Below are 23,981 nucleotides of genomic sequence, written 5' to 3'. Positions count from 1 at the left end.
CGTGCGCGCGCGTGCGGCCCGCGCGCGCGGAGATAACGTTGTTGCTTTGCGAGACGAAGGAAGCTTCTGTTTCGGTCGCGACGCGACGATTCTTCCCGCGAAAAATATCTCCAGCCGTCGTCGACGCTCGACGCGTCAGATCGCGCCGCGCCGCGCCGCGCCGCCATGGCCTCCGAGACCGGGGACATCGGCGTCATCACGCGCAGAGCCTACGCGCGCGTCGGCCTCCTCGGGAACCCCTCGGACGGGTACGGCGGCAAGTGCGTCTCGCTCGCGATCGAGAACTACCACGCGGAGGTGAGGCTGACGCCGAACCAGCAGCCGTTCAGCCCGCGAATATGCATCGAACCGGGGCCGCACGACGTGAGCAACTTCGACTGCCTCAAATCGCTCGCGACGCGCACGAAGGCGCACGGGTACTACGGCGGCGTGCGGCTGCTGCGCGCGCTGTGTTACAAGTTCCACGAGCACTGCGACGCGAACGGACTGACGCTTCACGGGCGCGGGTTCACGCTGGATTACAAAACCAACATCCCCAAGCAGACGGGCATGAGCGGCAGCTCCGCGCTCATCGTCGCCGCGCTCAACTGCCTCACGACGCACTACGACGTCGACATACCGCTGGACGACAGACCTACGCTCGCGCTGTCCGCGGAGAGAGACTTGGGGATCACCGCGGGGTTGCAGGACCGCGTCGCGCAGGTGTACGAGGGCGTCGTGTACATGGACTTCGCCGAAGAGGCGCGTTCTATACGCTGGTCCCCATACGACCGCGTCGGCGTGGTGAACGCCGATCCTTAAGGACGTTTGCCGTCGTCTCTCTCCGCCCACGCCACGGTTTCAATACCCGCCCTCGGCGCCTTTCAACTCCGCTTCTGACGCCTTTGAACTTCACCCCAGGCGCGCGTCGGGCGAGGAACGTACGAACGCCTCGACGCCGCGGCGCTGCCGCCGTTATACCTCGTGTGGTGCGACAACCCGAGCGACAGCGGGAAGGTGCACTCGGACGTTCGAAGGCGGTGGGACGAGGGCGACGCGCTCGTGCGAGAGACGATGCGCGAGGTCGCGGGGTACGCGGAGACGGGCGCGGACGCGTTGAGGCGCGGCGTCGACGTCGTCGAGACGCTCGGCGCGCTGATGGACGCCAACTTTGGCGCGTCCTCCCGCGCCGGTCCCCGTACGACCGCGTTCGCGTCGTGAACTTCATTCCTTGAGGACTTTCTCTTTCTTCCCTCGCGCGTCGCGTGCGTTTCTCTCCGCCCGCCCGCCCGCCGCCCGCCCCTCGGTGGTTTCGATCCCGACGCGCCCGATCGTCCTCGCGACGCCGACTGACGCGACGCGCCCGCGGTCGCCTCCGCCCTCGTCAGACGCGCGACGGAAAATGTTCGGCGACGCCGCGCTCGGCGCCGTCAACGTCGACATGATCGAGACCGCGCGCGGGGTGGGCGCGCGCGCGAAGTTCACCGGCTCCGGCGGCGCGATCGTGGCGATGTGCCCGGACGGGGAGGAGCAAGCGGAGCGGCTGAAGTCGGCGTGCGCGGGGAAGGGGTACGTCGTCGAGAGAGTCGTCGTCCGCGAGCCGCGCGCGCGGAGCGCGCGAGCGCGCGAGTCGTTCGAGAGAGCGCGCGAGTCATTTAGGGTAGGTAACGTTTAGGAGGGGTTGTTGTTTCATTACAAAAAGACGACTTCGCGCGCATCATACAGTACAGGAAGTTGTTATCATATGATATCTCTCTTAGAGTCACTCACGGGTCGTCCATGTCCGCGGTCTCGTAGTCGAAGTAATCCAGACGCATCGTCCGCCGCCAACTCTTCAGCAGCTTCGCCTCGTCCGGCGCCAAGCGCCGCACCTCGGGCAGTTTCTTCATGTGCCGCATCCACCGGCTGAACTTCTTCCCGCCCATCTCCGCGAGCTCCGTGTCGTTGAACTCCCGCATCGCGAGCTCGAACCTCTCGACGAACGGCCACAAGACCACGTCCGCGACGGACGGGTCCACGCCGCACAGGAACGTGTCCCAGTCGTCCATCTGGTCTTCGATCTTCGCCACCTCCGCCGCGAGCGTCGCGCGTCTCGCGTCCCCGGGGTCGCCCTCCGTGAACCCCCACCCGCCGCCGATGAAACTCAACCCCGCGGCGATGAACCCGCCGTCCGCGGCCTTCACGAGGCGCAGCGCGCGGTTCCGCTCGTCGTTATCGCTCGGCATCAGCGGCGGGTGGTTTTCGCCGACGAAGCTGGCGTCGAGCCAGTAGCACAGGTCGATCGACTCGTTCAGCACCTCGCGCTCCCTCGTGCGAATCACGGGGACTAAACCGCGCGGGTTCACCTGGAGAAACCACCTCGGCTTGTTCGATACGTCCACGTGCTTGCGCGCGTGCGGGACGCGCTTGAACGCGAGCGCGAGCGAGACCCTGTGCGCGTACGGGCACAGCGAGTGCGTGTAAAACTCGCACAGCGCCGCGTCGGACGATTCTTCCTCCACCGCGAACGGCGGCGCGTTCGGCGTCTTGGACTTCTTCTTCTTCATCGCGCGCGGGGGGGACGGCGCGCGACGCGCGACGCGGGAGCTCGTGCTCGCGCGCGAGGCGGCCCGGCGCGCCGCGAGCGCGGGGGGGGACGGCGCCGGAGCCAGAGGTCCGCGCATCGCGAAGTGAGCGAATTGTTGTCAAGTTGTTAGTTTTTCGGATTCTAAAAGATAATATTTCGATAACGCCGCCGGTCGACGCGACTATCATACGACCGCTACAGCGCTCGGTACCGGATGTAATACCGATCCCGGAGGTTCCCGTTCGTCCACATCGCGTCAAAGTACGACCCGCCGTAATCTTCCGGCACGCCCGCGCGAAACGGCCGCGCGCCACCCTCCTCCGTGGGCGCGAACATCCCCGCGGCGACGGACAGCTCGCGACACATGCGCATCGCGTACGTCGGATCATCCGTGACGAACGTGACGTGCCCCGTCCCGTCCTTCTTCAGCGCGCGGTGACACGCCTCGAGAAACGCGCGGTCGACGAGGCACTGCGACGACCCGACCCACTCCGGCGGGTCCGGGTAGTTGACGTGAATCTCCTCGACGCGATCCGCCGGCACCCTCGTCGAAAGCGTCTCGTGCGCCGTCCCTCGAAGCAGCGCCAGGTTCGTCAGCCGCCGGCGAATCGCCTTGTGCCACGTCATCGCGACACGGTTCTTCCGCATCTCGATCGCGAGCCAGTTGCGTCGCGTCGCGTCCGCCGCCGCGCGCGACGTGACCCAGTCGCCGTGCCCGGAACACACCTCTACGCGGACCGGCAGCGACGCGTCGTCAAACGCGTCGACGCCGAGGCGCAGCTCGGCGCCGGGGCCGTCGTGAACGCGGACGCGGCCTCTCTCCGCGCGCATCCCGTCGGCGATATCCCTCGCGACGGCGCGCAGGACGTCGTCTCCCTTAGCGAGGAACGCCTCCGCGTCCGCGACTTGCCGCAGCGCGTCGCTGTTCCGCAGACGAAGAAACTGCCGCACGCTCTTGCTGGCGTCGACGGCGGCGGTCGGCGCCGACGACGGCGGCGTCTTCGTCTTCGCCGCGTCGTCGTCGTCCGGCGCCGCCGCCGGCGCGTCGCTGTCGCTGCCGTAGCCCCCGACGCCGACGCCGACGCTGCCGCCTGTGATGGCAATGCCACTATTATTCTCTTCGCGTTGTCCCTCGACCGTCCCCGCGCCGTTCGCGTCCACGGCGCGTCGCGCGGCGTCGCACGCGCGCCTCGCGAGGTCGCCTCCGTTTAACTCCTCGCCGTCGTACTTCACCAGAAGGTCGCACCGCAGGCTCGACGCCGTCGCCAACGCCGCGTGCGTCTGCGGCGACGGATCTAACCCCTGCGCTTCGAGCTCCTCGAGCGCCGCCCACGCGCCCGCGATGTCGTTCGCCGCGCACCTCGTCTTGACGAGGTAATCGAACGACGCCGCGTCCGGGGCGACGTCGGAGTCGCGCATCGTCTGGAAACACCGCCGCGCCGCCGACGCGTCCGCGTGTCGGACGCAATTCCGTAACAACGTGCTGAACGTCCGAACGTTGGGCGTCACCCCCGCGCGCGGCATGTCGCACTCGATCACGTCCGCGGCCTCGTCGAGTAAACCCTCCTGCGCGAGGCCTTTCACGAGCACGGTGTACGTCACCTCGTTCGGCGTCGCGGCGTCGTCTTTTTTCATGCGCTCGAAGAGATCCCGCGCGCGCTGGAGCTCGCCCACGCGCACGCACGCGTTCAGAAGGTTCGTGTACGAGTACACGTTCGGTCTCAACTTCCGCGGCCCCTCCGCGATGCGTCGAAACGCCTCCTCCGCGAATCCGAGCTGCTTGTCGTTCCCAAAGTCCTTCACGAGGCGGTTGAAGAATTTCAATCGCTCCTCGTCGCTCTGCTTGAGGTTGACCGCTCGCTTCAACAGCGTCTGCGCGTCCCTGGCGCGCTTCCGGTTCGCCTTGACGTTCCTCGCCATGCCCTCGTCTAACGCCGCGAGCGCGCCGTACGACACCGGCTCGATGCGCGTCGTCCCTCGCCCGGACGTCGAGAGTGGCGGGGTCGAGCGCGGCGGCTTCGAAGGCGGCGCCGACGTTCGCGCTCGTTTTTCGGCGGCGGTCGTCGTCTCGTCGCCGTCGCCGTCGCCATCGCGATGTCCCTCGTCTCCCCCGAGGTACTTCAGCCGTCGAAGGTACTTCTTCGACGGCGGCGACCGCGCCGCCTCCGCGAGCACGCGCTCCTCCAGGCGCTTCCGTCGGCGCATCTGGAAGTGATGACGCGGGCGAGATTTCTGTGGAGCCGACGCATGCAAGCAGCAAAATGGATAAAAGCGCGACGCCGCGCCGTCCGCGGGCACACCGCACACCGCGCGCGCGTCCACTTAGATAAAGACGCGCGCGACCTCGATACGCTCGCGAGGAGCGACGCGAAGCACCCCGCCGCGGACGCGAGATACGACGCATGGCGTCCTCTAGTAGCGCGGTCGCGACGACGCTGTCGTCGCGGTCGCTGGCGGCGACGAATTCGCTCTCGGGCTCGACGACGGCGAGACTCCGAACCCGAATCCCGCGCGGCGCGCCCCTGGTCACGCGCGCGGGCAAGGGCAAGGGCAAGCGGTACCGGAACGAGGTGAAAGACCCGTACGCGGCGAAGGAGACGCGCGCGAAGCCGTCCGCGGACGACGGCCCGCTGAACGCGGTGTTCGCGCCGGGGGACGACACCGAGGAATACTTTCTGTTCGTCCGTAAAGTGCGAAAGGGGTCCGCCGCGGCGTCCCCCGCGGCGTCCCCCGCGTCGACCGCCGCCGCCGCCGCCGCCGTCGACGTCGGCCTCAGCATGCGCGGCCCGAACGCCCCGGGACCGGGGACCGGCGGCGCGGACGAAACCAACGAGCGATGGCTCCCGCTCGGCGACATCGTCATCTCCGCGGGGGGCGATTTGGATCTCGCCGTAGCGGAGCGCCGCGCCGTCCTTCTCGCGTTCGCGAAGCGGAAACACCTGAAGATGCTCCCGATCGCATCCGACGAGGAGGTCCAGTTCGGCGCGCGGACGCAGCGCGGGCCGAAGCGCGCGGGCGCGACGGACCCGAGCGAGACGTTCCCGGTCGCGACGGGCGCAGCGCACGCGGCGTTGGAGTGGGACGAGGAGACGCGCGGCGAATTTGGCGCGCCGTCGGCGCGCGCGGAGCTGCGGCTGATGAGCGCGCTGCCGACCATCTCGACCCAGAAGAAGAACGAGATGCTCGCGGGGAGCATGTCGATGATCAAGGCGCAACAGGAGAAGATGAACGCCGAGATGCAGCGATCGAAGAAGGCGTAGGCAGACGACGAACGGTCGACGTCGCGCGCGTTTGTCGTAGTCTAAGGTGTCGCGTTCGTTCATCATTCGCGTTGGGCGCGACGACCAGACGCCGCTACTTCTTGCCCGCCTTGCCGTCCGGCGCTCTCGCGGCTTCCTTCCCCGCCCCCCCCTTCCCGTCGCCCCCGTCCTCTTCTATCCCCTCCGCCAGCGTATCGTCGTCGTCTGCCCACCACGACACCAGCCCTAACCCGTCCGCGTTCACGTCCGCGACGACGACCATGGGCGCGAACCGATGCGGCTCGCCGGCGCCGCCCTCCAACGCGCTCCTGGTCGCCAGCATCGAGCAGGAGGCGAAGAAAGGCACGAAATTTATCGACTTACCGTACGCGGTCAAAGGCATGGACGTGTCGCTGAGCGGCGTGCTCACGTTCGCGGAGAAGGAGGCGAGGCGCGTATTCCTCACACTGGTCCCCATACGACTGCATCCGCGTGGTGAACGCCGATCCTTAAGGACTTTCTCTCCGCGCATCCTACGCTTTTTCAACATTCGACCCTATGACGCCTTTCAATTCCGCTTCTGACGCCTTTCAACCTCACCCCGACGACCCTCGTCAGGGAGCGCATGCGTCGCGGCGAGTGCACCGCCGCGGATCTGTGCTTCTCGCTTCAGGAGACGATATTCGCGATGCTCGTGGAGATCACGGAGCGCACGATGGCGCACTGCAACACGCAGGACGTCCTCATCGTCGGCGGCGTCGGGTGTAACGTGCGGCTGCAGGAGATGATGGGAGAGATGGTGAAACAACGCGGCGGCGCGCTCTACGCGACGGACGATCGATACTGCGTCGACAACGGCGCGATGATCGCCTACGCCGGGCTGTTGGCGTTCATGGAGGGCGACGTGACGGCGATGAAGGACACGACGTGCACGCAGCGATACCGCACGGACGACGTGCTCGTGACGTGGAGGAAGGATAAGGAGTAACGCGCGAGCGATGGAGACGTAGACCTCGTTCGTCGTTACTCGTACGATGGCGGGAATAATAATAAAAAACGAAACGCCCGGCGAGGCGCCCGAACTGAAGCGGACGCGGCCGCGCCCGGCCGCGACACGCTGTCATCAACCGAAAGAAAGATCGGAGGAATATCTCGCGCGTTCCCTCCGGCTCCGCACTCGACTCTGACGCGCCGCACGCCGCACGTCGAGAGATGAGCTTCACGCTGTGCGCGAGCATGCACGCGACGCGCGCGAGCGCGTCTTCGTCGAGCGCGCCCGCGCGCTCTTTCCGCGCGCGCGCCGCGCGCGCGGAACGAAATGCAGCCCACGTGTCAACGAGTTCCAAGGCGTCGTCGCGAGCCTCGTGCCCGTCGCTTCGCGCGCCGCGCCCCGCCGCGCGTCGCCGCGCCGCGATCGCGCTTCGCGCGGCGAAGGACGACGCCCCGAAGAACGAGGATGACACGAAGAAAGAGCCCGAACCCGAGCCCTCCGCGGCGTCGAGCTCGGAGGACGCGGAGAAGCTCCCGACGCCCGAGGACGACGTCGCGCCCGCGCTGGAGGGCGACTGGCGCGATTTCCGCGCCAAGCTCGTGAACTCGGAGAGCGCGGGATCCGACGCCCCGGGCGCGTCCGCGGACGAGGCCGCGCGCGTGGAAGCCGCGAGCGGAGAAAACATCAAGCTCCTGAGCACGCAAAACCCGGAGCTCGCGTCCGAGACGCCCTGGGCGCACGTCATCGGCGCCCCGGAGAAGGGATGCCTCCTCCTCGCGTCCGAGGAGGAATTCAAACTCGGCCAGCAGTACTTCCACCAGGCGGTGATCTTAGTCCTCGAGCACCACGAGAAGGGCAGCATGGGGGTCATCCTGAACCGCCCGACGCAGTACAACATGGGGTACGTCGGCGGCGACGACAGCAGCCCGTTCGCGAACAACCAGCTCTACTTTGGCGGCGACGTCGGCGACGGCACCGTCTCGTTCCTCCACGGATCTTCCGAGGTTGCCGGCGGGAGCGAGGTCTTACCCGGGGTGTACCTCGGCGGGTACGACAGCGCGTGCGAGCTCGTGAAGGACGGCACGCTGAAGCCCACGGACTTCAAGTTCTTCGCGAGGTACTGCGGCTGGGCCCCGGGGCAGCTCGAGAGCGAGTGCGAGAGAGGGGTGTGGTACCCGGTGGCGTGCTCGCGGCAGCTCGCGCTGAAGCAGGTGATTCAGCTCCCCAAGCCGCTGTGGAGGGAAGTCATGGAGCTGTGCGGGGGGGAGCTGAGGCAGACGAGTAAGCGGAGCTACGGCGAGGAGGAGACGTAAAGGTGGGTGAAGACGTCGTGAGACGCGCTGCTGCGCGCGCCTTATCATATCAGCGCGGGAGCGGCGGGGGAGGGGGGGCTGGGCGGGGGGTCGAGTTGAAAGAAATTAGCGCGGGCGGGGACGGGTGAAAGAACAGAACGAGGAGAGTCGAGTTTCGAGAGCTGCGAGCGAGATATCGCGATAGTATATCGCGTTTCAATGAAGATGTACTGTACTACTACTGCGAAGCACACGAAAGACGCGCGCGCCGTGAGATGGACGAACGCCGTCGAGGCGCGCGGGTGAAAAACGTAAACCTCGTTCAATGTTTTCAACCATCCTCAACTAGAGGCGGGAGCCGACCCCGTCGGTCCCGTCCTACTTACAGACAAAAAGTTATGCTACACACCCGATCCGATCGCCGCGCGCCGCCGCCGTCTTCCGACTCGCTCGAAGACGTCTCAACCGTGTTTTGTGCCGCGGGAAACGCGCGAACGAAACGAATACTTTGGGCTCACTGCTCCTTCTTCGCCTCGCCCGTCACCGCGCTGACGGGTTCGTCAAACTTCGGGACGCACCCGTCCTCGTCGCAATCGTTTTCGCTCTTGAACTTCGCCTCCTCGAACAGCTCCGGCGCGCACCCGTCGTCGTCGCACACAATCTCACAGAAGTACACGGGGAATCGCGTCATCGCGAATCCGCCGACCGTCGCGGCGATCCCCGAGGAGACCAGAATCGCGAGCTTCGCGGTCACGCTCGCCACCGGCATCCCGACGAGCGCCTGCTCGATCAGGAACAGCGACATCGTGAAGCCGATCCCCGCGAGCATGCCGACGGTGAGCATGTGCTTGAGGTTCATCCCGGGCGGGAACGAGCACAGGTTCATCTTGATCGCCGCCATGCAGATCGCGGCGATGCCGAGCGGCTTGCCCACGAGGAGACCCGCCATGATGCCCTGGCCCACGGGCGCGGTGAAGACGCCCGCCATGGCCGACGCCTGCACCACGACGGCGCAATTCGCCAACGCGAACAGCGGCATGATGAGCATCGACGATATCGGGTGAAGGAAGTGGATGAGGTCGTCGATGAGCGTCACCTTCATGCCGTCCTCGAACGCGTGCGCGTGGGATCCCGCGGGGGCGTCCGCGTCCGCGGGGATGGCGAGCGCGGCGACGACGCCGGCGATGTCCGCGTTGATGCCCCCCTTGAGAAGCGCGAACCAGAGCGCGACGCCGAGCGCGGAGTAGACGATCATGTTGGACACCTTCTTCTTGCAGCAGATCGCGAGCACCGCGCAGATGCCGGCGGAGGCGGCGAGGTACGCGGGGACGATGCCCTTCGCGAAGCATACCGCGATGACCGCGATCGCGCCGAGGTCGTCCACGGTGGCGAGCGTGAGGAGGAAGGTGGCGACGGCGGGGGGCATGCGGTTCTTGAAAAAGTTGTACACGCCCATCGCGAACGCGATGTCGGTGGCCATGGGGATGGCCCAGCCCGCGGGGATGCCGCCCGTCACGGAGTTGAGCGCGAGGTAGATGCCCATGGGCGCCACCATGCCGCCGAGCGCGCCGAAGCACGGAAGGAGCGCGGCTTTGACGTTGGAGAGAGAGCCGAAGACGAACTCGCGTTTGATCTCGAGGCCGACCATGAAGAAGAAGATGGCCATGAGACCCTCGTTGACCCACTCGTGCGCGTTGAGGTGGAGGCCGAGCGAGGCGGGGCCGATGTGGAAGTGCTCCCAAAACCCGATGAAGCCGCCGCTCATCGCGGAGTTCGCGAGGAAGAGCGACAGCGCGGTGGCGCCGAGGAGCATGATGGAGCCGAGACCTTGGTCGAGGAGCTCGTGGATGTCCATCTCGCTCCATTTCTTCTCGCGGACCTCGCCGTCGCCCTCGACGACGGCGACGGACGACGGCGACGACGCGGGGATGACCGAGCGCCTGCGGTGGGGGCGGCGGGGGGGGAGGAGGATGGTGAGTTTTTGGGGGGACCAGGACCGGAGGAGGACGGCTACCAATTTCGTCCAACCCGTTGAAGCGTGAAGAAAAGACCACACGTGAGCGCGATCTCGAGGGTGGCGCGCGCGCGCGGGACGCGACGAATCGCGCGCGCGCGCGAACGCGCGCTTCCTCGCGCGCGCGCCAAAAGACGGACGAACGCGTCGAGCACGCGCGAAGAGTCGCACCTCGCGGAGCTGCGGCCGAGCGCGACGGGCGCGCGCGCGGACGCCATGGTCGCGGACGCGCGAGCCCTGCTGGAGGACGCCTTCACCGAGAAGACGGGCGCCTTCGCGGAGACGCGCGCGCGGGCGACGCGCGTCGTCTTCGCCGCCATCGCGGAGGCGGAGAGCCCGGAGATCGTCATCGCGGCCATGTTTGCTCGAATTGAAGGAGTGAGCGTCCTTGGGGTGCGTTGATTGTGCCCGGCGCGCGCCGCTGGGATCGTAACAACTTTCGCAGAGCGACGAGACTACGGTTGGCGCACGTTTATCCAAGTTTGCGAGCTCGGACGTTGACCAATCAGAAGCGAGGGAGGTGGGCAACCAATCGATCTCTATATCGATCAAAGTGCGAAAATTCTTCAAAGTACGAATCGATGACTACATTTACATACGAGCATTTTCGTATCGTACAAAAATCCTTTAAGGCGGGAAACACTGTTAAACTGTGCCGACTAAAGTGATAATCCGAACCGTCGTGCACGGTTTCAGTGCGTCAGCCTGCGTCAGCGGTCAGCCTTTACGGTCGGCGTCGGTTTCAGGGCGCGTGTTTCAGGGTGAACTTTTTTTTTTCAACGCGCCGAACCTCCATTTTGCACTTCCAGGAGCACGGACGACGCCGCCGGCCGCGCCGTCCCTCCCTCGCGCGCGATCTCTCTCCCCTCCTCCTCCTCCTCCTCGCTCATCACTTGTGGTACGTCACGACCGCGCGGAGGCAATCGCCGCCGTGCAGCGCGTGGATCGCCTCGTTCGTCGCCCCCGCCACGTCGCCGCCCTTCGCGTCGATGGCGTGCGTCACGTAGTGATCCACCGGGAGCTCCCCCGCGAGAGATCGCTCCACGAGCTTCGGCACCGCGCTCCGCGACTTCCAACCCCCGAACGCGGTGCCCTTCCACACGCGCCCGGTCACGAGCTGAAACGGCCGCGTCGCGATCTCCTTGCCGCTCGCCGCGACGCCGATGACGCACGACTCGCCCCAGCCGCGATGCGCGCACTCCAACGCGCTTCGCATCACCTCCACGTTGCCGGTGCAGTCGAAGGAGTAGTCGACGCCCCACTTGGTCATGCCGACGATCACAGACTGAATCGGGATGCCCTCGTGGTCGTTCGGGCACACGACGTCCGTGCACCCGAGCCGCGACGCGATCGCGAACTTGTCCTCGTTGAGGTCGACGCCGATTATTCGCCCCGCGCCAGCCATCTTAGCCGCCTGCACGACGGCCAGGCCCACCGCGCCCAACCCGAACACCGCGACGGAGGCGCCGGCCTCGACCTTGCACGTGTTCCACACCGCGCCGAGGCCGGTGCTGACGCCGCAGCCGAACAGGCACGCCTTGTTGAGCGGCATCCGCGGGTTTATCTTCGCCGCGCTGATCTCCGCGATGACGGAGTACTCCGAAAACGTCGAGCATCCCATGAAGTGGTTGATCACGGTCCCGTCCTTCTTCGCGGTGAACCTGGACGTGCCGTCGGGCATCACGCCCGCGCCTTGCGTCGATCGGATCGTCGGGCACAGGTTCGTCTTCGGCGACGCGCAGAAGATGCACGCGGGCGCGTTGCACTGCGGGGTGTAGCACGGGATGACGTGGTCTCCCGGCTTCACGGACGTCACGCCCGGGCCGACGGACTCCACGATCGCGCCAGCCTCGTGCCCGAGGATGCACGGGAAGAGACCCTCCGGGTCGTGCCCGTCCAGGGTGTAGATGTCCGTGTGGCACAGCGCGTTGGAGATGACTTTCACGCGCACCTCGCCCGCTTTCGGCGGCGCGACGATCACGACTTCGTTCGTCAGCGGTTGCTTCGGCCCCCACGCGACCGCGGCGTTGCACTCGATGTCCTTCCCCGCCGTCTTCGCGAACTCCGCGAGAAGCGCCGGGTCGGCCGTGACGTCCACGGCGTCCGCCATCGCTTGCGCCTTGGACGCGAGCGCTTTCGCGTGGAACTTCACGTGGTCCTCCATGAAGCTCGAGATGAAAAAATACGAGTGGTCGAACCCCGCGTGCCTTCGCACGCTCACCTTCTGACCCACCTCTTTCGCGACCGCCTCGAGGTTCTCCGGTTTCAGCTGCTCGGTCAAGAACTGATCGTCGAGGCCTTGATCGACGAGCACGTCGGCAAACTCGGGAAACGCGGCGCCGCGCTTCTTCAGGAGCTCGCACGCGTCGTGGTCTTTCCCCGCCTCCGCTGAGCCCAAGTACGTCTCGAACGCCTTCTTCCCCCACGGCACCGCGGACGGGTTCACGATCGGCGCGAACGCGCTCACCGCGGCGTACTCCGTCGGGTTCTTAAACGCGATCGTCAGCGCGCCGTGGCCGCCCATCGAGTGCCCGGTGATGGATTTTAATCCTCTCGTCGCCGCCTCTCCGCGCGTCCCGGGTGGGGTGGTCCGGGAACCTCACCGACTGCACGCGGACGCGAATCTTCTCCTCCAGGTCGAAGTGCATCTTCTGTTTGGCGTCGCCCTGGTACTCCCACACCCAGAGCTTCTCTTTGTCGTCGAAATTGGAGGGATCCTGGAGGAGGTGCGCGGGGACAAACACGTCGTCGAAAAAGCCGAGGCTGACGCGCAGTCCCTCCTCGTCGCTGCGCTTCAGCGTCGCCTCCAGAACCTCCCCGACGAACGGCCGGAACACGACGACGCGGAACACGACCTTGAAGTGCGCGCTGCCTTCGCCCGGGTACACCGTCCCGCCCTCGACGCTGACGACGTCGTACAGCGTGATGACCAGCCCTAAATCTCGAATGACCTTGTCCACGTACAGGCGCTCGATGACCTCGACGATGGCCTCCAGCGTCGGCTTCCCCAGGTTCTCGGGGAGGATCTTGACGTTGTCGTCCTCCAGTCGCGAGAGTTGGAACATGACCGACGGCCGCCCGCGACGCCGCTTCCCTCCCTCCGCCCGCCGCGGCGGCGCGCTCGTGTCGGGAGTGGCGCGAGCGCGAAAAGCGCGATTCGTTCCGGAGGGCAGACTGAGCCGGCCGGCCGCGGCACCTGGCCGCGGCGCGGCGGCCGGAAATAAATCAGTTTCGGCCCGCGAGCGTTTTTTTCCAACGCACGCCGTCGCCTCACGACCGCCGTCGCACTCGTCCGCGCGCGCACGCGTCGTCGTCGCCGCGCTCGCCTCCCGAGCCTTCAGCGAGACACTTCGTTCGTCGCGCGAGCCAGCCGCCGCGCGCGTCTTCCCGTCGGTCGTCGTCGCCGCGTCGTCTCGTCCGTCGTTCCCCGCGCGTCTCGAGAGATCGATCATTCATCCACCAGGACGATGGGAGGAGGCGGAGAGTCGACGCGTCGAAAAGGATCCTCCCCCAAGTACGACAAGACGATGAACGAGCGCGCGACCGAACCGTTCACGAACTCGTGGGGGGAGAAGCCGCGGTTCGGATGGGAAGCCCCCGGCGGGATCGATCGCGCGGGCGACGGCCCGGAGGCGCACGTCCTGTTCGCCCCGGAGCGCGTCCACGAGGCGGCGTGCAAGGGATTTCTCGACGAGGTGATCTGGCTCCTGGACAAAGCGCCCGAGGACGGCGGCCGCGTCGGCGTCGATCACCTCGACCCCGGCGGTCGAACGCCGTTACACTTCGCGTGCGGGTGGGGGCGCGAGGACATCGTTCGCGCGCTCATCGACCGCGGCGCGACGCTCGAGGTGAGAGACATGTGGAAGAAAGCGCCCGTGGACTGGGCGCTGCAGGCGCGGCACGATCGCGTGGTTGAAATTTTACGCATCGCCGCGGTGATGGTGCGTCCTCCGAGAGTTACGTCGGTTCCCGCACGACCGCGCGCGCGCGGTGCACGCCGTTCCTCGAGGACGTCGCCCGCGCGCGTTTCTCTCCGCCATCCCCTCGGTGGTTTCGACGCTCGACCTCGACGCCTTTCGCGACTCCACCTGACGCGCCTTTCGACTCCGCCCCGCTCGATTTTTCGCGTCGAAGCGCGGCGTGCACGGCGGGAAAGGCCGCGTCGCGCCGCTGTCGACGATGACGGAGGTGGTGTCCGGGAAGACCGACGACGAGGTCGAGACGGACATCAAGGAGTTCACGTGCGGCGTCTTCGAGGAGTACGCGAAGAGGGATACGGTGCCGGAAGGGCACACGTTCGGCGGGAAGGTCGTGGACCCGTTCAAGGAGGAGGCGTGAGGAAGGGAGCGCGATGTGCGTTTCGTCAGTTTGAGCGAGTCAACATTTTGAAACCAACCAGAGCCAGACCGAACGCGACCACTCCGTCATCAGATCTCGCGCCCCGCGCCTTCCTCCCTCGGCGTCCGTCGCGACGATGGAGGCTCCCGCTCAGGCGATGGCCGAGCTCGAGCTCCCCGACGACGAGAAGGAGCTGTCGCACGTCGCGGAGAGAGACGAGGTGGACGCGATAATCGCGCGCGTCGTCGAGACGGGCGGCGCGTGCGATCGCGCGGACTTCCATCGCGTCCGAGTCGTCGTCGAGCGGTACCAAGAGCAGTCGAGCCTGCTGGACCCGCACTTGGAGAGCTGGATCGCTCCGCTCGCGGGCGTGATTCGCGACCAGGCGCACCTCGGCGAGGACGCGGACATGGCGCTCGTGCAGCGAGTGAGCAAGGTGCTCCACGCGTTCGCGACCGTCCGAGGGCACAAGACGGTGGTTCGCTTCTTCCCGCACGAGGCGAAGGACCTCGAGCCCGCGGTCGCGCTCCTGACGCGATCGCACGGCGCGGACGCGCTGCGGCCGAGAGATGGGAGACCGCCGCTCGGCGCGGAGGAGATCGAGGAGCTCGGGAGCGCGTGGGAGACGCGCGCGACGATCATCCTGTGGCTCTGCATCTTAGGCGCGTTCTATCTCACACTGGTCCCCGTACGACCGCGTCGGCGTGGTGAACGCCGATCCTTAAGGACTTTTAATCCCGGCGCATCTCTCCGCCCAGGGTCCCTCGCTTTCAATCCCGACACACCTCGACGCCTTTCAACTCCATCTGACGCCTATGAACTCCACCCCGACATCGCTTCGTATGGAACGACCCTCAGTGCTCATCCCGTTCGACCTCGTGACGGTGGACTCGAAGGTGACCACCTCCGCGGACGGGAACGACGGCGCCGCGATCGCGGCCGCGGGCGGCGGCGACGCGGAAGCGCCCCCGGTCGTCATGCACATGCTCGAGCTGTGCCAGAAGCGCTATTTATCCGACCCCGGCATCGTCCGCGACCGCGCCGCGTTTTTGTTATCGAAGCTGTTGACGCGGCCGGACATGCCGAACGCGTTGCGCGGGTTCTTGACGTTCGCGACGGACGCGCTCGCGCGCGCGAGCCGGCCGAAAGATCACACGCGCGGCGCGGATGTCATGACAACGGACGAGACCACGGGGGAGCCGCTGACCGCGCTCGAGCTCGCGGCGAGAGAGCAGGAGGCGACGTTCTTAGGCGCGTTCTCCTTACACTGGTCCCCATACGACCGCGTCGGCGCGGTGAACGCCGATCCTTAAGGACTTTTCCCGGCGCATCTCTCCGCCCACCCCTCGCTTTCAATCCCGACACACCTCGACGCCTTTGAACTCCATCTGACGCCTTTGAACTCCACCCCGACGTTCGCTCGTACGGAACGACCCTTAGTCCCCGGCGTCGCGAGAGCGCTCGCGGCGATTTTCAAACTCGGCACCAGAGCCGCGCTGCTCGAGGTGGCGGAGAGGTCGTGGAGAGACGCGCGGGACTTGGCCGCGTCCGACAGCGCGCGCGGGTCCGCGCTCGTGCGCCAGCTCGCGTGCAAGCTCACGCAGCGGATCGGGCTGCTGTTCTTGAAGCCGCGGGTCGTGACGTGGAGGTACCAACGCGGCGCGCGGTCGCTGGAGGATAACTTAGCCGCGGGCGGCGCGGCGGTCGCGGCGGTAAACACCCCAAGTGTAACACCCCAACCTGAGGACGAAGAGGACGATTGGGACATCCCCGACGGCGTCGAGGAAGTCATCGAGGCGCTGCTCGTCGCGTTGCGGGATAAGGATACCGTCGTGCGGTGGTCCGCGGCGAAAGGGTTGGGCCGCGTCACCGCGAGACTCCCCGCGGAGCTCGGCGACGACGTCGTCATGTCCGTCCTCGAGTGCTTCGAGCCCACGGAGAGCGACGCGACGTGGCACGGCGCCTGCCTCGCGCTCGCGGAGTTATCCCGACGCGGGCTTCTCCTCCCCGCGCGCCTCCCCGACGCGGTCCCGCACGTCGCGACGGCGTTGTCGTACGACGTGCGAAGAGGCCCGCACTCCGTCGGCGCGCACGTGAGAGACGCCGCGGCGTACGTGTGCTGGGCGTTCGCGCGAGCGTACGCGCCCGAGGTGCTGACGCCGCACGCGCCCGCGCTCGGGCCGCCGCTGCTCGTGACCGCGTGTTTCGACAGGGAGGTGAACTGTCGCAGAGCCGCGAGCGCGGCGTTTCAGGAGTGCGTCGGACGCCTCGGCGCGTTTCCGCACGGCATCGACGTCGTCGCCGCGGCGGATTACTTCGCGCTGGGGACGCGGACGAACGCGTACTGCGTCGTGAGCGACTTCATCGCCGGGTTCGACGAGTACCGCGGCGCGCTGTTACAGCACCTGTGCGACGTGAAGCTGTCGCACTGGGAGCGCGCGACGAGGGAGCTCGCGGGCAGGGCGCTGTCCGTCGTCGGCGCGCGCGACCCGGAGTGGATAAAAACCGTCGCGTTGCCGACGTTACTCAAGCGCGCCGTCTCGCCCGCGCTGGAGGCGCGGCACGGCGCGACGATCGGCGCCGCGGAGGCGCTGCTCGCGCTCCAGAACGCGCGCGAGCCGTGCGTTACCGGCGCGCTCGCGGAGGAGGTGGTGACGCTCGTCGCGGCGATCGAGAAAGCGCGGCTGTACCGCGGCAAGGGCGGAGAGATCATGCGCGCGGCGGCGTGTCGGTACGTCTCGTGCCTCGCGCGCGTGGGTCAGCCGCTCGACAAGGGCCCCGGCCCGCCGACCGGGCCGAAGAGTCTGCGGAGCGCGCTGTTGGCCTCCGTGGAGGACAGCCTGAAGCACCCGAGCTCGGACATTCGAGACGCCGCGGTGGACGCGATCGGCGCGTTCGCCGACGCGTACATGCGCGGCGGCGGCGGCGTCGCCGGCGCGAAGCGACTCGTCGTGAAGTTGGCGTCGTCGCTGCACACGTTCGGCGAGGGTGGGGGCGCGCCCACGCGCGACGCGAACCCGGCCGCGCGACGCGGCGCCGCGCTCGCGCTGGGGGTGATGCCCGCGGAGCTGTTGCTCGCGGAGGTGCCCGAGCCCGGCGGGGCGTTCGTCCCCGCGTCGGACGCGGCGAAAGCGTTCGCGTCCGAGTCCGGGGCCGGGGGAGAGGACGGAGAAGAAGCGCCCGCGCCGCCGCCGCCGCCGAAGACGACGCCGGCGTGGCGGCTCGCGGTCGACGCGCTCGCGGCGTCGACGATCCCCGAGGAGGACGCCGAGGCGCGCGACGCCGAGGCGCGGACGTGCGCGGTTCGCGGCCTGGCCGGGGTCGTCCGCGCGCTCTCTTCGAGCGGCGACGCGGACGCTGAGGCCGCGGCTTCGGTCGCCGCGAGAGAGACGATCGAGACGTTCCTGACGTGCCTCGAGGATTACTGCGTGGACAACCGCGGCGACGTCGGGTCGTGGGTGCGCGAGGCTGCGATGGAGGCGCTGCCGGGGGTGCTCGCCGCCGCGCAACGCGGCGGCGGCGTCGACGCGACCGTCTCCGCCGCGATCGTCTCCGCGCTCTTGAAACAGTCGAGCGAGAAGATCGACCGCGTCCGCGCGGCCGCGGCCGCGTGCGCGTGCGCGGCGCTGCGCGGGCGCGACGCGATCGGTCTGAGACCGCTGGCGGACGTCCCGGGCGTCGCCGCGGTGCTCCGCGCGACGACCGAGACGGAAGCCGGCGCGGCGGCGTGGGCGGTTCCGACCGTCGCGTTTCCCGCGCTCGTCGGGTTGATCACCGCGGACGACGACGCGGGCGTGGGGGACGGGGGGGACGGGGGGGGCGGGGACGGGGACGCCGCGGGGCTCGCGACGTACCGCGCGTCGCTCGTGGAGGGCATCGTCGTCTCCGCCGGCGGCGTCGGCGATAGCCTTGGTAAAGCCGCCGGCGGCGCGTTGACGCGTGCGCTGAAAGCCGACGTCGCGCTGCAGCGCGTCGTGACGTCCGAGCTCGTGGCGCTGCTGCGTCGACGGAAGGGCGTCGACCGCGTCGTGGTCCCGCTCTTGCGCGTCATCGACGTGCTGTTCTCCTCCGGCGCGCTGAACGACGTCGCGCCCGCGTTTCCGTCGGCGCCGGACGCGTTCGCGTTGCCTCTCGCCGACGCGTTGCGCGCGGAGACGAAGGGCTCGAGGGACGTCGCGAAGCTGTGTCTGTGCGTCGCCGCGCTGTGTCATCTCGCGGGGTGCGGGCCGCCGGGGGACGGCGCGGGGTTGGGATGCGGCGACGGCGGCGACGACGCGAGAGCGGCGCGCGAAGGCCCGGGACCCGAGGACGCGGCGGACGGCAGCACGGCGCGCGTCAGCGCCACGCTCGGCGTGCTCGCGTTGCTTTTGAACCGGTACCCGCGCGTGCGAAGAACCGCCGCGGAGGCGCTGTACGTCACGCTGTTAGGGTACGAGGACGCGGCGGCGGAGTACGCCGGGCACGACGGCGTGGACTTGGCGGCCGCGATCGAGGTTTTGGCGGAGACGCGGTGGGACGACGAGCTGCAGAGGGTGAAGCCGCGGAGGAACGAGCTGTACGGGTTTCTTCGGTTGACGCCGCCGGCGAGCGCGGCGAAAGCGGCCAAGGCGCCGGCGACGAAAGCGAGAGAGGCGGACGAGAACGAGAGCTACGCGGCTTTGGTCGGGAGCGCGGGGTATTGATGGATGATGTATCGCGTGAGCGCGACGACGACGGCGGTAAGCTTATTTCGATTAAAACACGAACCTCGGCGGCGTCAAAATGAACGTCGGGCAATCCACGAAAAACTCCCCCCGCCCCGTCGGCGCGTCGATCGAACCCTCCACGAACGTGAACCCGCCGCCCATCGTCGACGTCGAGGCGAAGTCGGTGGGGACTTGCCTTCGCCGACGGACTGTTGTCGTCGTACAGCTCGCGTACTCGAACGGCGCGTCCCCAGACGGATTCCCGCGTCTGAAGGCGCGTCCCGAACGAAGCGACGACGTCGGGGTGGAGTTCAAAGGCGTCAGTCGGACTTGAAAGGCGACATCACGGTCGAGGGGTACGAGGAAAGATACGCGGTCGTTGGGAACCAGCGTTTAGGACGACGCACCTGAGGAACGGAAACTCGCCGACGACGCCCTCGCCCTCGACGATTTCGTCTTCCACGAAATTGCTCAAATTCTTGATCACCCACCGCCGCGACTTGAGCTGGCACGACGCGATCGGCGCGTCTGGAAGGAGGTCAAATCGCACGCGGTACGTGAAGAAGCCTTCGTGCAGGTCGCTCATGGGCTGACCGTCGACGAAGTTAACCTGGTATTCTCCTCCACTCGAACCACCCGGCCCCCATTCCGACTTCTCCGGGACGAAAATCGACGACACGCGAACGCGCACGCCGTTCGTGACGGCCGTGTATACCGTGCACTCGGGCTCAACACGAAAGGCCGAGTCGACGTACGGTTCACACGGGAACAGCGACAGTTGAGGAAATCGGGCCCCAGGGGCCTGGTTCGGGATTAACACACACGGGCTGTCGCACACCCGGTAAATGCCGAGCCTCACGCGTCGCGAGAACTCTTCAAACCACGTCAAGACGTCCATCTCCAGACGCAACCCCATGAGAGCGATGCCCGCCAAATCTTCCATTTGCCATCCGATCGACACCTCGCCGCTGAGCGCGTCCGCGTAGACGTATCGGTTGGGGAGTGTGATGCCCGGCGCGTACGCGATCAGAATTTTCTTGAAGTCTTCGTCAAGGTATTTCGGAGGTGTTTCGGAACCTGGAACTGGAACTGGAACAGGTTCAGACATGGTCTTCAACCGCCATCTGACTTCATCGAGGCGCTCGATAAACCCACGCTTCAAAGTCAGGAACATGGTCAACCGACACTCGTTGTAAAAGGAGTATCCCCCGAACAGACTGCGGACTAACATTTCTATTATCTCTTCACGAGGGCGGGCATCTGGGTTTGCAGGGTCGAACAGCCGAGACTCGTCCTGGCCGTCGTGGAGGGAGTACAACGCGACGACGCTCGGGTGCACGCGCTCGCCGTCCGCGAGTTTCACGTGATCCGTGACTGTTTCCCACTTGTAATCCGCGTCAATCGCGCTGATGCCGTCTTCGAGACGCAGCTTAGGGATCTCCTCGGTCAGCGGCTCGACGACGCCTCGCCACGCGCGCGCGGCTCGTCTGGCCATCCCCGTGGGAACCGATTTCCACTGCGCGTGAACCTCTTTGAAGCCGTCTCGTCCTCGCTCGGCAGCGGCCGCGACGCGCGGGTCCATCGCGCTGAGGTCTTCCTGGTCGAACCACCGCCGGAGCATCGCGCGCCATATCGACGGCGCGCTCGACGCGCTGCGCCACGAGCGCGCGACCGCGCTCGCCCTGCACACGTCCTTCACGCGCTCGAGAGCGAAGAAATCGGAGGATTTCTTCGCGATGTCTTCATCGTCTCCGGGGTCGCCGGAATCGCTGGACGGCGCGGTGCCGAGGTAGAACAGGACAAGCTCGATCGCGGGCAGGGGGAGGCGTTCCGAGAGGCGGGGCATCGCGCGAGGCGTTTGTGAGGAGGCGGGGCGTGTCGTGGCGTGGATAATTAAGGAATTCTCGGACGGGAGGAAAAGGGGGCGTCAGGTCGGGTCCCCTCGAGAAAGTCGGCACCTCGGATCGGTCGATCGTCGGCCGTCGCCGGCCGCCGCCGCCGCAGCCGTGATGACCGGACGAACGACACCATGACGCGCGGGAGAGAGAAAAGGAGAACGCGATGAAATGAACTACGCCATCACCGCGACTATCACGCGTGCCTCCTACACCCTATCCCTCGTCCTTAAGCGCTCGCTCTCTCGCCCTCCACCGCAACCACCCGTTCATGAACTCAGGGTCGTTCCATACAAAGCGATGTCGGGGTGGAGTTGAAAGGCGTCAGAAGCGGAGTTGAAAGGCGTCGATGGCGGGGATTGAAAGCGATGGATGGGCGGAGAGACGCGCCGGGCAAAGTCCTTAAGGATCGGCGTTCACCACGCGAACGGGGTCGTATGGGGACCAGTATATAGAACGCACCTCGTCCAGACCGGGCCCGCCGCTCAACACGCCGTCCACGTCGCTCGTCTCAACCCCCGTCCGCACGTCCTTCACCAACTTGTACGGATGCAGCACGTAGTTCCTGATCTGCTGCCCCCTCTCCGCTCTCACGACGTCGCCTCGCACCGCGGCGACGTCCGCGAGCCGCCGCTCCTCCGCGACGGCGGCGAGCTTCGCCTTCAACCGCGCAATCGCCTTGGCGCGGTTCATCGCCTGGCTACGTTCCTCCTCGCACCGCACGACGATCCCGGTCGGGAGGTGCTTCATCCGCACCGCGGTCTCCACCTTGTTCACGTTCTGCCCGCCCGCGCCGCCGCTGCGCATCGTCGTGATCTCGACGTCCGCGGGGTTCAACGCGATCGCGGCCGCGTCCTTAGGGCCGTTCCATACGAGCGAACGTCGGGGTGGAGTTCATAGGCGTCAGTTGGAGTTGAAAGGCGTCGAGGGCGGGGGTTGAAAGCGAGGGGTGGGAGGAGAGAAACGCCGGGCAAAGTCCTTAAGGAATGGCGTTCACCACGCGAACGCGGTCGTATGGGGACCAGTGTATAGAACGCGCCTTCTCCTCCAACGTCGGCGCGACGTCCACGGCGACGAAATTCGAATGTCTCCCGCGCGGCGTCTGCCCCGCGACGCCGCCGATTCGCACCATGCGGTGCGCGCCTTTCTCGCTCGCGAGGTACCCGTACGCGAACCGGCCGTCGATCTCCAGCGTCACGGATCGCAGGCCGACTTCCTCCCCGGGCGTCCGAGCTTCCACGCGGACGGCGAACCCTCGTCGCCGCGCCCACGCGACGTAACACGACTCGAGCCGCTCCGCCCACTCGTGCGCGTCGAAGCCGCCGAAGCCGGCGTTTATGAACACCGTCGCGCCGAGCGCGTCGTACGTCCCGACGAGGAGCCGCCGCGTCTCCCACGTTTCGAGCGCGGCCTCGAGAGAGGCGATCGCGTCGGAGATCTCGGACGCGAGCTCGGGGACGACGTCGGACGACGGGTCGTCCGCGATCATCTCCAGCGCCGTCCGCGCGTCCCCGAGCTTGTCCTCGAACGCGGCCGCGAGCTCGAGCTGCTCGCGGACGTCCGCGAGCTGCTCCATGACCGCCTTCGCGTTCTTCGGGTCGTCCCACAGCGTCGCCTCCGACGCGCGCTTGTCCAGGTCCGCGAGCATCGCGCGCAGACTCGGAGGGTCGAGCGCGGCGAGCGCGTTCGCGACGGGCGACGCGAGCGCGTCGACGCGGCGTCGCAGCGCGTGCACGCTCACCACGGTGATACTGTCATCGGACGACGACGACGACGACGACGACGACGACGACGACGACGACGACGACGCGTGGGAAGCGGCGGCGACGCGGAAGCCTCGCGCGGCGGCGGGGGTCGACGTCTCGAGCGACCGGAAGCGCGACGGCGTCGACGTCAGATCATCCCGCGTCGTCGTCGTCGTCGTCGTCGTCGCGAGCGCGCGCACCGCATCGCGCGCGACGACCGCGCGCGCTTCGACGCCATCGCCGCAGAGGTACCGAAGGACCGCGCGCGTCGACCCCGCCGCGCGTCGACGCATCGCGCGCGCGCGCGACGGACGAGTGCACGACGAGGGTCGGCGCTGTTGGTTTTGGGTTTTCGACGAGGTGATGGATGTTGTCAGACGTACGCGCGCGCGCGATGCGTCGACACGCCGCGGCGGCGGGTTCTTCCTCGACGACGACGACGCGGGCGCTTCTTCGCTACCTCCGCGGCGATGGCGTCGAGGTGCTCGCGACCGTCGCGCGCGACGCCGCCGCCGCGAGGCGCGCGCTCGCGACGACGACGACGGCGACGACGCGCGATTTGACATCGGACGCGCCGTCTCCGTCGCGCTGGTGCGCGTCGCCGTTCGTCGCGTCGTGGCGCGGGTTCGCCGCGGGTGCGCATCGTCCGGCGGGCGGTGCTCGCGGGGGTCGCGGCGGGCGCGGTGGGGGTAACCTCGCGGCGGCCATCAAGCTGAACGGGGAGATCGTCGCGTCCCGGAGCGCGGCGGAGCTGCTCTCGATCGTCGCCGAGCGCGGAGGCGATTTCAACGAAGTGAACGTCGCGACCGCGGTGAACAAGCTCGCCAAGGTCGCACGCGAGCGCGATAACCTCCGCGGGGACCCGAGGTACGCGCGTTTGCTCGAGCTCGTGCGGTTGCGTTGTCGCGAGCTTCAGGCGAGGCATGTCGCGAACGTCGTCCACGGCCTCGGCGTTTTGTGCGCGGACAAAGGCGCCGGCGACGTCGACGCGGATACGGCGGGGGAGTTGATCCGGATGGTGGAGAGGAACGCGGGGGGGTTTAACTCGCAGAACGTCAGCAACGTCTACAACGGGCTCACGAAGCTCCCCGCGGCGGCGGCGGCCATGTCTCTGGAGCGATGGAGACGCCTCTCTGAGGCGGCGTCGCGCTTCGCGGCGGAGATGAATAGCCAGGACATCGCGAACACGCTCAACGCGCTCGGGAAGATCGACGCCGCCGCCGAGGTGATCTCTCGG

General features: G+C 67.3%; 12 protein-coding genes across 12 annotated transcripts; 6 read left to right on the top strand and 6 right to left on the bottom strand.

Moving 5' to 3' along the window:
• Nucleotides 1-165: 165 nt before the first annotated feature.
• MICPUCDRAFT_17626 (GHMP kinase) lies at nucleotides 166-1,654 on the top strand (the record flags this gene model as incomplete). Its single annotated transcript, XM_003059313.1, has 3 exons — nucleotides 166-774; nucleotides 901-1,171; nucleotides 1,368-1,654. 3 exons carry the CDS (start codon nucleotides 166-168, stop codon nucleotides 1,652-1,654), a joined length of 1,167 nt encoding a protein of 388 aa, XP_003059359.1.
• A 91-nt stretch (nucleotides 1,655-1,745) lies between these two features.
• On the bottom strand, nucleotides 1,746-2,525 carry MICPUCDRAFT_17892 (uncharacterized protein; the record flags this gene model as incomplete). Its single annotated transcript, XM_003059015.1, has 1 exon — nucleotides 1,746-2,525. The coding sequence occupies one exon, from the start codon at nucleotides 2,523-2,525 to the stop codon at nucleotides 1,746-1,748; it is 780 nt and encodes a 259-aa protein (XP_003059061.1).
• A 215-nt stretch (nucleotides 2,526-2,740) lies between these two features.
• Nucleotides 2,741-4,750, bottom strand: MICPUCDRAFT_58503 (uncharacterized protein; the record flags this gene model as incomplete). Its single annotated transcript, XM_003059014.1, has 1 exon — nucleotides 2,741-4,750. One exon carries the CDS (start codon nucleotides 4,748-4,750, stop codon nucleotides 2,741-2,743), a length of 2,010 nt encoding a protein of 669 aa, XP_003059060.1.
• Nucleotides 4,751-4,947: 197 nt separating this feature from the next.
• Nucleotides 4,948-5,805, top strand: MICPUCDRAFT_40030 (uncharacterized protein; the record flags this gene model as incomplete). Its single annotated transcript, XM_003059312.1, has 1 exon — nucleotides 4,948-5,805. The coding sequence occupies one exon, from the start codon at nucleotides 4,948-4,950 to the stop codon at nucleotides 5,803-5,805; it is 858 nt and encodes a 285-aa protein (XP_003059358.1).
• Nucleotides 5,806-6,065: 260 nt separating this feature from the next.
• MICPUCDRAFT_17808 (uncharacterized protein) lies at nucleotides 6,066-6,772 on the top strand (the record flags this gene model as incomplete). Its single annotated transcript, XM_003059311.1, has 2 exons — nucleotides 6,066-6,254; nucleotides 6,407-6,772. 2 exons carry the CDS (start codon nucleotides 6,066-6,068, stop codon nucleotides 6,770-6,772), a joined length of 555 nt encoding a protein of 184 aa, XP_003059357.1.
• Nucleotides 6,773-6,996: 224 nt separating this feature from the next.
• MICPUCDRAFT_40028 (uncharacterized protein) lies at nucleotides 6,997-8,088 on the top strand (the record flags this gene model as incomplete). Its single annotated transcript, XM_003059310.1, has 1 exon — nucleotides 6,997-8,088. One exon carries the CDS (start codon nucleotides 6,997-6,999, stop codon nucleotides 8,086-8,088), a length of 1,092 nt encoding a protein of 363 aa, XP_003059356.1.
• Nucleotides 8,089-8,581: 493 nt separating this feature from the next.
• MICPUCDRAFT_40027 (NhaA Na+:H+ antiporter family) lies at nucleotides 8,582-10,299 on the bottom strand (the record flags this gene model as incomplete). The annotated part of the gene is made up of 2 exons (XM_003059013.1): nucleotides 8,582-10,007; nucleotides 10,253-10,299. 2 exons carry the CDS (start codon nucleotides 10,297-10,299, stop codon nucleotides 8,582-8,584), a joined length of 1,473 nt encoding a protein of 490 aa, XP_003059059.1.
• Nucleotides 10,300-10,839: 540 nt separating this feature from the next.
• Nucleotides 10,840-13,146, bottom strand: MICPUCDRAFT_58498 (uncharacterized protein; the record flags this gene model as incomplete). The annotated part of the gene is made up of 2 exons (XM_003059012.1): nucleotides 10,840-12,644; nucleotides 12,685-13,146. The coding sequence occupies 2 exons, from the start codon at nucleotides 13,144-13,146 to the stop codon at nucleotides 10,971-10,973; spliced, it is 2,136 nt and encodes a 711-aa protein (XP_003059058.1). The 3' UTR covers nucleotides 10,840-10,970.
• Nucleotides 13,147-13,548: 402 nt separating this feature from the next.
• MICPUCDRAFT_58497 (uncharacterized protein) lies at nucleotides 13,549-14,419 on the top strand (the record flags this gene model as incomplete). The annotated part of the gene is made up of 2 exons (XM_003059309.1): nucleotides 13,549-14,022; nucleotides 14,216-14,419. The coding sequence occupies 2 exons, from the start codon at nucleotides 13,549-13,551 to the stop codon at nucleotides 14,417-14,419; spliced, it is 678 nt and encodes a 225-aa protein (XP_003059355.1).
• Nucleotides 14,420-14,555: 136 nt separating this feature from the next.
• Nucleotides 14,556-19,101, top strand: MICPUCDRAFT_58496 (uncharacterized protein; the record flags this gene model as incomplete). The annotated part of the gene is made up of 3 exons (XM_003059308.1): nucleotides 14,556-15,101; nucleotides 15,178-15,662; nucleotides 15,876-19,101. 3 exons carry the CDS (start codon nucleotides 14,556-14,558, stop codon nucleotides 19,099-19,101), a joined length of 4,257 nt encoding a protein of 1,418 aa, XP_003059354.1.
• A 346-nt stretch (nucleotides 19,102-19,447) lies between these two features.
• Nucleotides 19,448-20,950, bottom strand: MICPUCDRAFT_58495 (uncharacterized protein; the record flags this gene model as incomplete). Its single annotated transcript, XM_003059011.1, has 1 exon — nucleotides 19,448-20,950. One exon carries the CDS (start codon nucleotides 20,948-20,950, stop codon nucleotides 19,448-19,450), a length of 1,503 nt encoding a protein of 500 aa, XP_003059057.1.
• Nucleotides 20,951-21,479: 529 nt separating this feature from the next.
• MICPUCDRAFT_4527 (uncharacterized protein) lies at nucleotides 21,480-22,671 on the bottom strand (the record flags this gene model as incomplete). Its single annotated transcript, XM_003059010.1, has 2 exons — nucleotides 21,480-21,815; nucleotides 21,997-22,671. Coding segments are annotated over 2 exons (1,011 nt in total), but the record flags the coding sequence as incomplete, so codon positions are not given.
• Nucleotides 22,672-23,981: the final 1,310 nt, after the last annotated feature.

Source organism: Micromonas pusilla, assembly GCF_000151265.4.
Source record: "Micromonas pusilla CCMP1545 genomic scaffold MICPUCscaffold_6, whole genome shotgun sequence".
In the NCBI taxonomy this organism is placed as follows: Eukaryota; Viridiplantae; Chlorophyta; class Mamiellophyceae; order Mamiellales; family Mamiellaceae; genus Micromonas; species Micromonas pusilla.
The sequence above is the reverse complement of the archived record's forward strand: the minus strand, read 5'-3'. Positions and strand labels throughout refer to the sequence as shown.